Source organism: Opisthocomus hoazin, chromosome Z, assembly GCF_030867145.1.
Source record: "Opisthocomus hoazin isolate bOpiHoa1 chromosome Z, bOpiHoa1.hap1, whole genome shotgun sequence".
Lineage (NCBI taxonomy): Eukaryota > Metazoa > Chordata > Aves > Opisthocomiformes > Opisthocomidae > Opisthocomus > Opisthocomus hoazin.
Window position 1 is genome coordinate 79,499,495 of NC_134454.1, and position 9,818 is coordinate 79,509,312.

At 59.7% G+C, this 9,818-nt stretch overlaps 1 protein-coding gene across 4 annotated transcripts; it reads left to right on the top strand.

The window, feature by feature from the left end:
• Positions 1 to 121: 121 nt before the first annotated feature.
• Positions 122 to 9,629, top strand: FANCG (FA complementation group G). Of its 4 annotated transcripts, none has more exons than XM_075410626.1 (14): positions 122 to 208; positions 387 to 486; positions 1,252 to 1,395; positions 2,485 to 2,678; positions 3,311 to 3,464; positions 4,653 to 4,783; positions 5,166 to 5,312; positions 6,118 to 6,278; positions 6,522 to 6,588; positions 7,051 to 7,376; positions 7,492 to 7,547; positions 8,117 to 8,254; positions 9,121 to 9,244; positions 9,429 to 9,629. In XM_075410626.1, exons 1-14 carry the CDS (start codon positions 122 to 124, stop codon positions 9,544 to 9,546), a joined length of 1,947 nt encoding a protein of 648 aa, XP_075266741.1. In that variant the 3' UTR covers positions 9,547 to 9,629. The 4 variants fall into 4 exon arrangements, with proteins under 4 accessions (XP_075266741.1, XP_075266742.1, XP_075266744.1 ...); XM_075410627.1 differs by having other exon boundaries at positions 1,264 to 1,395; XM_075410629.1 differs by lacking the exon at positions 1,252 to 1,395.
• The last annotated feature ends 189 nt before the right edge of the window (positions 9,630 to 9,818 follow it).

Genomic DNA, 9,818 nt, shown 5'->3' on the forward strand with positions numbered 1-9,818 from the left:
GGCCGTTGCTATAGCAGCGGCGGCTTCCGGCCTGTCCCGCCCGCCAATCGCGGCGGCGCAGCGGCAGGAGCCGGCCAATCGGCGGGATAGGCGGGAGGAGAGCGGCGGGCGCTCGGCGGCCATGAAGCGGCGGCGCGGGTCCCCCCCGGAGCCGGGCTCCCTGCGGGCCTGGGCCGCCGAGAACAAGGCCCTGTGCTGCCGCTGGCGGGTGCGGCGGGCCCCCCCTCCCCTCTCCTTCCCTGCTCCCTCCCCGCTCCCTCCCTGCTCCCTGAGCCGCGGGGCTGCGCTCCCCGCGACGGCGCTGCCTCCGGCGCCGGTCGCCGTGGGAACGCTGCCGGCCGGGGCTAGGCCGCAGGCGGGCCGGCCTGTGAGTGTCTCCGTTGCAGGCCGTGCGGTGCCTGGGGACCGGCGGGTTGGCGGCGCGGGAGCTGCGACAGCTGCGGCAGCGGCGAGGGGGCTTCGAGGAGCTGCTGCAGAGGATGCAGGGTGAGTGGCAGCACGGGTCGGCTGCGCCCGCCCTGCCTGTGCACCCTGCCTCCCGCTGCTGTCACGGGCTCGAAGCGTGTAGGGGCAGAAGCTCTGGTTCCCGGGCACTGGTGCTGACCGGGCTGCAGCTCCGGGATATCCCAGCTCTGGAAGCAAACGTCTGAAGGGAGGGGCGCGAAGCGTTCCTGAGCTGGACTGGGTGTGCGAAGGGATTAAGGCCCAGCCCCAGCCGCTACCTAACCTTGCTCAGGGATGTGGGCAGAACTTTGGGGTTTCTCAGGAAAAATGAGGCAACTTTTCTCCTGAGAAGCTGGGGAAAGGGCTCCCTGCCCCAGCTCTGGTGCAGAGGGAGCCTGATGCAAGGGAGGAAGGGAGAGACACAGCGTGGGAGACCTGTGCCACGGGGTGGATGTGTTGTACCATGGGGTGGGTGTGTATCGGAAGCGCGTGGGCTATTGATGCTCTTTTGGGAGACCTGACAGGTCTCAGTCCTGGAGGACTGCAGGACCTGGATAGCTGGGGAGTGGATGTCTAAAGCAGCGTTGGTCCCTGGAGAGGTGACACCCGCTGTCTGTCTAGGTAGTGCAGTTCCCAAGCTGCTAAAACTCACCACAACAACAAAAAATACTTACCAGGAATCTTCTGTTATCACAAAAGTTGATAACAGAATTTTAACAGAACTGGGTGGTGACACCTTAGCGAGGATGGTTGTTGGGTTTTTCCTAGCTGGAAAGTGTTTTCTTGTTGGGTTGGTTGTGATCGCAGTTGTGATCGCAGTTCTGCCGGCTGCCCTCCCCACCCTGCCTCTGGAGCTTACCGTCCTCTACAACTCCCTGCTTTTCGCCATGGGAGCGCCTGACTCTGCCATGGAAGGAGAATCGGAAGAAATACGCCAGGGGCTCCTCAGGGGTAAGGAGATTGTTCTCTGTGTGGACGCTCCTCGGGGCAAGAAGAGCATTCTCAGTGCTTTGGAGATGTGCAGCGGGTGGTTGGAGGCGGGAGGCTGTGAGCAGGGAAGCCTGGCTCTGCTGAAGTGCAGAAGGGGGCGTAGATTGCAGCCAGAGACGATGTGCAGCTGCCTGCAGGGATGGCCCAAAGCTTTTAAGGCAAATGAGAGTTTTCTAGGTGTAAGGTGCCAAGTCTCTTGCAAAGATTTAGTGACAGTAGAAAATGAGTTTTTATTATGGTGTGCTGGCTTCTGATAAAACTCACTGAAATAGGCTGCAGGTCAGACAGGAATCTGGAGTGTTGGCATATGCTTACCCTGGGGCAAGTGACGTCAGAAGAACTCGGCAGAGCTGGAGTCGTAGCTCTGAACCGTGTGTTGTCCCCTGAGCATGCCACTGTTAACTCTGCTATCCGAGAGCTTGGTTTCACAGAATCCCAGAATGTTCGGGGTTGGAAGGGACCTCTGTGGGTCATCCAGTCCAACCCCCCTGCTGAAGCAGGGTCACCTACAGCAGGCTGCACAGGACCTTGTCCAGGCGGGTCTTGAATATCTCCAGAGAAGGAGACTTGACCACCTCCCTGGGCAACCTGTTCCAGTGCTCCGTCACCCTCAGAGTGAAGAAGTTCTTCCTCATGTTCAGACGGAACTTCCTCTGCTTCAGTTTGTGCCCATTGCCCCTTGTCCTGTCGCTGGGCACCACGGAAAAGAGTCTGGCCCCATCCTCCTGACACCCACCCTTCAGATATTTATAAGCATTTATAAGGTCCCCTCTCAGCCTTCTCTTCTTCAGGCTGAACAAGCCCAGCTCCCTCAGCCTTTCCTCGTAGGAGAGATGCTCCAGTCCCCTCATCATCCTCGTAGCCCTCTGCTGGACTCTCTCCAGAGTTTCTGTGCTGCTGAGGCCGGGCAAGCCCTGTAACCACATTCCTTCCCTTGCTATGAGGAGGCCGTGCTTGCTTGAGGCTTTCTCTCCCTCCTGGGAGGACACATGCTACAGGGCACCGACCTGTTGTCTCATGACTGGGTTTTTTTGTTGTTGTTTTTTTCAGTTCTGGAGGCTTGCGGGGTCTGTGGGCAGGACCTCAGCATCGAGGAGCTGTGGCAGAAGGTGCTGCAGGAGGTAACTGCGGAGAAGCTGCAGGAATCTGTGCACCGACTGGGGGCCCTGCAGGCAGCGTGGTGGCTGGCAGCCAGCTGCCTGGGAAGCACCACCAGCCTCTTCCGGCTCCTGAGCCACCCTGAGGTAACTGGGCACAGGCAGATGCTGCACAGCTCCCGGTTATCCGTACCGGAGTATCTGCGCAGATGCAAATACCCGTGGGTTTGCTAAAGGCGACAGAGCTGGCATAAATACCGTGTTTCTCATAAACTCCACTCTGCAAAACGTTGTTGTGGTGTCTGGAGACCGGAACCCATCTGTACTGCCCAGTCAGCGTGAGTAATATTCTCCCTGGCATCGCAGCGTAGCCTAATGGCCCCAAGGGTGATTGTGAGTCCCAGGATATCTCCTGCCTGCTGGGGTCCTGGACCTCAAGGTGCGAGACAGAAGATTTGGGCAGGCTGGAAGAGCAGCTGGGCTTGCAGCCTCTGTAGGGAGCAAGCTGTGAGCAGTGGGATGCAGAGGAACCTTCCCTGCTGATTCTGAGGCTGCTGAGGGGTCCCATCTAGTGAAATCCCTTTCGACAGCACTTGGATCGAGGTGCACCTCGCTGGGCCAGGCAGGAATCACTGCAGCGAGGGGGTGGTAGGACATTGCTCCCCAGCACAGAGCACTGTTAAGGTGTTTGGGGAGGCCTCCGTTTCCCTGTGCCCTGGGATCCGTGTTTCCCGCTTCCCTTCAGTGTTCCCTGCTCTCTCTCCTCTGTGTATTCGCAGGACCTGGGGAGACCTCGCTGCAGCAAGGGGGAGAACGAACTCCTCTCCCTGCTCAAGGCATGGCGAGTACCTGCTGAGAGGGCCTTCCTGCCCCTTGTACAGAGCACTGAGAACTTGAAAGAGATCCTCTGTACCACAGCAGCCTTCCTGCAAGGTTTGTGTGGAGGAGGAGGTACTCGTGCCAGCACAGCCTCCCACACTGCTCTCCTCTCCCAGGAGCCCCTCTCCCTGCCCTTACCCTGTTTTCTTTTCCCAAGCAAACCGGCCCCTGGGGTTTTATGCGCTGTTCCTTTGGAAGAGGGCCTGGGCTGAGCCTCTGAGTCTCAACTTTGCCGTGCGATATTCAAAGAGCCTTCTCTGCTTTTTGCTCAGCTAAGCTTTTCTCTGCACTGTCAGAGAGTTCCTCTTTCTGTCTGTGGCTTTAAGTAGGTGTCTGGGCCCTGCAGTGAACTTGTATAAAGGGGAAGGCTGCCAGGGGATGTATAAGGATTTTCCTTTCTACTCTGTCATCTGGCACTTGCCTTGTTGCAAGCACTTTGTTCCTATCGGATTACGGTGCTGCAGGAGCCAGGTAAAGCTGTTGTGCAGCTTTGTGGCCTGGTGCCACAGCAGGTGATTGATCTTACCTGACTGCTGCGTTCTGTCCCGCTCATTTTTTTTCTTTGCTCACTGTCTTGACAGCCTGAGCAGCTCCGGGGGCAGCCAGCGCTGCCTCGCTGTGCTCGGGCTGATGCAGGACCTTCCTGCGAGAAGGGAGGACAGGAGCTGCTGCCCACACACCTCGTGAAAGCCCTCTAGGGTGGCGATAGCCCTTCCAGCGGCGAGGTGGCAGAGGTGAATGTGGTGTAGGCACGTGAGAATGGCCTCAGAGGGAAGTTTGAAATGAGGATTGAAAGAAGAGCAAATACTCTTCGTGATAAATATTCATGAATTAATAGCCCAAAGCATCCTTCTGGGAAATGGCCCAGATGTGCTGTAAAAAGTCTTTCTGAGATTCTGTGTGTGCTTCCCCATCCTCACCGCCGTTGCTGCGGATGAATGCGCAGGTGGACGTGCCCAGCACCTACCTCTGCCCTTGTCTGGGTCCAAGGCAGGCATCTTGTGATCTGGGCTTGGAAAATGCTGTTATTTCTGCTGCGTGCTTCCGTCAAGTGGCTTGTTCTCTTGCAACACTGTCAAGTCAAAGACAGCAGCTTGGCACCATCCTGCTGTGCATTGCTGGGTGCGGAGGGCATCAGGTGGTTCCCTGTGGCGCTGGGAAGCAAAGGGCACTCACACTTGTTTGGGAACCAGGTGGGGCGGGAAGGGGAGCTGCAGAGCTGAGGTGTTGGGTCTGTCCTAGGGCTGCAGGAGCTGGAGGCTGGGAACTTCCCCACCGCCCTCTCCCTCCTCCAAGAGGCCACAGGAGGATTCTGCTCCAAGAATGTCCTGGCACAGATCTACACCTGCCTCGGCTGCTGCACTCAGCAAATGGTAATGGCCAGGCCTCTTCCCTGTCAGTGGGAGACGTGAAACACAGCCAGGAGCGGGGTGGGGAGGCTCAGGCTGGTGCCCACGCTGCCTCTGCGTGGTCCTAGGCTGCTGCGGGGAGGCGAGGTCTTGAGCAGAAGGTGCTCTTGAGGCCCCAGCCTCCTTGGAGAGCTGCAAAGTCCAGGCAGGGATTTTGTCTGAGCGCAAAGGGTTGCTGCAGAGAGAGAAGCTCAAAAAACGGTCCGAGGAATGCTGCCTTTGACTAAAGTGCTGCCCTTACTTGGTGGGGATCACTGGGGCAGCAGAGTGGGAGCCTGGATCCTGCCGAACAGTGGAGATGTCAGCAAGATCTCCTTGCAACATGCACTTCTTCCCATCTACCCAGGGCAAGCCTCAGACAGCCCTTCAGTACCTGAGACGGGCACTCCAGGTAGACTTCCAGTGCCTTCCTGCCCTATCCCACGTGGCAGCAGTGTACCACGAGCTGGGGGAGGTGGACGCGGAGCTGCAGGCCCTGGCTCTGCTCTATGAGGTTTGTCTGCTTCCTATACTACTGGGCCGATTTTTGCCCAGCAGAGCCTGCATAGAGCTTCAAGCAGGCTTCTGCCTTCTGGGCAGCCATTTGACCCTGGAGAGGCCCACAAAGTGGACAACGGCGATCCAGCCTTCAGCAGTGGGCGGGAAGGAGCCCAGTGAGGTCTGAAATTCTGGGTCGACACCTGGCAGTTGGACGTGGCAGGACCTTTGGGTCCCAGTTCATGTTCTTGGTGGCTTGGGAAAAGAGGTTATGCTCTCATGTCAGAAAGCATCAGTCTCTTAATAAAGCATCTACTAGTAAAGAGGCCTTTAAAAGGCAGATTGTGTCTGTGATGGGGTGTGCGTTAGCCATAGCAACCTTGGTCTCCCTGGGCAGAGCAGGCTGCAGCAGCAGACTCCGAGTTAGCCCTTCGGCTGCTTGAAATCCTTAAGATACAAGCACAGCTGTGGGGAAGGATCTCTCCCATTACGAATGTCCTAAGATCTGGTCTAACTAGGTCTGTAGCTGCAATGGGAGGTGGTGTTCCAGGCAGCTCAGAGCACCCTGAACTGAACACCTGAGGTGATGTGGGTGATCTTGCAAATCTTCTGATGCCGTGTGGAGAGCAGAAGTCTGCCTGTCCCTGTGTGTTCCTGGTTGCTCTTCCTGGAAGTGGCTGTGCTGTACCGAGTGCGAACAGCGTAGCTGTGCTTATGAAGTGCAGCGCTTCTGTCTGTTTGGGTGCACCTCCGGATGCCAGAAGTGGCAAGTGATTGCAGCAGCTCGGGACTTGACTATGTTTTCTGTTCTTGTATCACAGGCTCTGGGAAAAAACCCTCCAGCAGCTCCTTCCTCTAGTCCAGATCTCCTAATCCGAACAGAGATCCTTGTCCGCACACCGATACTAGCATCTCTCCTTCGCCGTCGCCACCCCTCTGAAGTGAAGTACCTGCTGGCACAGCGGTGTCTCCAGGGCGAGAGGTAACAGCACCTCTGCTCTGCTTGCAACACGCTGCTTCTTTGGGCTCTGCGATTTCCTCTGTGCTCCTGGAAATTTCCCAGCTGAGTACTGCTGTGGTAGGCCTGCTCAAAGCATGGGTGTCACAACCAGAGCAAGCGTGGTGCAGGGAGAGCCTGTGGGCTGGTGATCCAGGTTCCACTGGACTGCTGGCACTTCTTGGGGTCCTTCTTCTCCTTCCACCACATGTCCTGTCCCCGTTGCAGGGTGGCTGACGCAGTGGAACATTACCTGGATTTGCTGGCTCTGCTTCAGGAAGGGCTGCAGCAGCAGGTGGGTGTCCTGGTGACTTAGTAGATGAGGTTTGGGTCCCTGTCCCGAGGCCTGGGCCTAGGCGTCACCCCTGGACTCCAGGTTTCAGCGCCCAGTCTGAGATGTGAAGGAAGTGAGGTGGGGGATGGCACCTCTGACCTGTGGCATACCACCTTTGGAGTCACACCAGAGACCACTTGCTGCTGCTGTTTGGAGAAATGGCTTCCCCTTCCCTGTGGAGAGCAGCTGTCGGCCTGGTTTTGGGTGTCCTTCACTTTAAAGAGTAGGGATTTGCCGCCTTGACTCTGCCGAGCTGTTAGTGCTTCACAGCTTCTGCCTCCTCCGACAGGTGCCAGTGTCTGTGGGAACGGTCTGAGCCTTGCCGGGCAGCAGCTCCGGGTTCCCAGGAAGCACGGGGCGGCTCTGCTTGGCTGGGTGCCCGCAGCTCTGCCTCTGAGCACTGCCACCGCTTTTGCTCCTCAGGTGACCCTGGGCGATGGCTCAGCTCTGCCCAGGATCCCCGAGGTGTTCCTGGAAGCGGCCTCCGCCTTGGAGCAGGCCGGGAGGCACCAGGATGCCATCGCTGTCTGCGAGGAGGTCATCAGCCGGACGACTGACCTGGTCCCACGGGTGCTACGAGTGGAGGAGAGGCTGGAACAGACGGAGTGCCTGTCGCGGGGGGCTGGGCTCCTGTCCCGGGAGAAGGAGAGTCTGCGCTGCCTCACCTGGAGAGCAGCTGGATACCTGCACCAGGGCTGGGCCTGGGCCAAGCTGGGCGAGAGCAAGGAGGCCATAACGCAGTTCAGCAGGTGACGGAGCCTCTCTGGGAGAAGGGACCTCAGCGGCAGGCAGCGGCGGCTGGATGGATGGCTGAATTCCCAACCCGGGAGCAGTACCAAAGCTCTGCTGTCCTCCCACCCGCAGGTGCCTCGGCGATCTCTTGCGAGTCCAGCTTCGTGAGCCCGGCGTTGAACCAGCAGGTGGGATGCTGCAGGGCTGGGAGCTGCGCGGGGCCTGGCTGGGTCGGGATCTGTGTTCTTGGTGGCGGTGGGCCCAGCAGCAGCCTCTGGCAGGAGGTGTTTGTCCCAGCATGCTGAGCTCTGCGCCACGCTGGAGCCTCCGAAGGGACTGGCTGGTTTGGTTGAAGCGGAGTTTGGCCTCAGCTCTGCCTCCTCCCCCACTGTCTAGGTGACAGTTAAATGGGTTGTGAACCAGGAACCTTCTCAAATCCAGATTTCGGGGAAGAGATCTGTGCCGGTTGTGCAGATGGCAGCCAAAGGCTAGGCTGCCACGGAGGTCACTGTTCACCACAGCCGTGTAACACACCAAGATCCTGGCGCCCTTCGCTCTCCTCCTCTGCTGCCTTCTGGCCGCCCCTAGCCTGGCAGGGAGGCTGAGCTCTAGCACTGGGTGTTCGGGGAGCTGGGAGATGAGCAGCACGAGTAAATGTCTGGCCTGTCCTGACTGTTACACGGGCTCAGCTTGCTGGGACCAGGAGGTGGGTGTCTGGAGGGTGCTGTCTCCACGCGCGTGTGTCTTTCTGTGCCAGAGAATCTCCTGCCAGAAGTGGAGGTGCTCCAGAAGATCAGGTTGCTCTCCCTCATTGGGCGAGGTGCGCAGTTCCTGGAGCTGGGGAGGCACAAGGAAGCCTTGTTGGATTTCCAGCACGGTTTGCAGATCTCACCAGGTAAGAGGCTCATTTTGGTGAGGAACAGAGGGGATTTCCACAAATTTGTCCTGAGCTGCTGTGCTGTCTTCAGCAGAAAGGTGTTATGCTTTAGATGACGCCTACTCGAGGACAGCCGTAGTGCTACCAGCAGTGTTACGTACTAGAGATGGTTCTCTGGGGCCTGGTCAGCTCACTGCCCTGGAGAAGCAGACCAGTACTGTCGGAGGAGTACCTCAGAACCCTGTGCCCTGAGACAGCTTGGATATTTCTCTTCTTCCTGCCCGAACCCAGGCGTGGTACAGCTGGCTTTCTCCCAGAGACCCTCTGCTTCTCAGCACAGGAGCTGGCATCTCACTTTGTCCTAGGAAGTGGCACGTCCATGCCTGGCGGGCCAGAGGCTGCGTAGGGAGGCCCGTCAGGGGAGCTGGGAGCGGAACGGGGAGCTGAACGGGGAGCTGTACGTGTCCCGAGCACAGCCGAGGCCGTGGCTGGAGCCGCTCCCGGGGGTCACCCCCCCCGTTCAGTGCCCCAGCCGTGCTGACGCGCGCAGGCGTGTGAGCTGTGCCAGGATCTGCCAAACCTGTTGGTCCCAGCGCTGACGCAGGCTCCCTCCCTTCGGGGGTGCAGACCTGCCTGCGAGGGAAACCCCAGCCCGTGTCCAAACAGACGCACGGTCGGCTGTGCTGCGGGGCCGATGCCGCCTGCCTTGGCCGCGTTAATTAGAGCCTGCGACACAGCCGGGACGGTCTCCTCCCCGTTGCATCAGCTCTCCTCGTGCTCACCTCCCTCTCCTGCCTTCTGAGCTGCTTCTCCAACACCCTGCGGCAGCGCTGGGGACCTGCTGCTCCCCTGCCGAGGGCCGAATCCCGCTTCGTGTCTTGCAGGCGACCCGGCTGCTGCTTCCTACCTGGTGCAGGCCTTGTGGAAGCTGAACCGAAAGCAGGAGGCGGCTGCTCGCTGGCAGAAGCTCTCCCAGAGCCGCGCTGGGGAGGACGAGGGGCAGGGAAGGTGTGTGTGTGCGTGGCGACGAGCGGGATGCGTCTGACGAGCTTCCCCCCCGCACCTGCCCCGAGAGCCGCGGGCTGTGGCTCTGCAGGACTCCCCTGGGGCGCCGAGCCGGGGCGGCGGAGGCTGGGAGCAGGGCAGGGGCGGTCCGCCTCGCCCGCCGCCACAGCCCGCCCTCCTGTTCCAGGCCCTGCCCGCTGTACCTGGCGTCGTGTGCGAAGCAGGCGGCGTTCCCCCACGGCGAGGCCCTGGCCAGCAGCGTGCGGGGCTACCTGGGGCCGGCGGGCCGGGACCCCCCCAGCTAGCCCCCCTCACCGCCGCCGTCCCCCCGCACCGCGCTGGCGCCAGGCCTGCCGGACTCGGAGCTGCGCTGGGATGAAGCTGGAACAGCGTTCGGTCTCTTTTTCTAATAAAAGCTTCAGCTTTATTTGTCTTTTTTCTGTGAGTTTCGCTGCGCCCCGTGTCCAGAGCGAAGCCGGGAGCCCCCGAGCCGTGGCCCGGGTGCGGGAAATGCCCGGTGGTGCCGGAGGGGCTCCGGTTCCCGCCCGCTGCTGCCGGGTTTGGGGCGAGGAGGCTC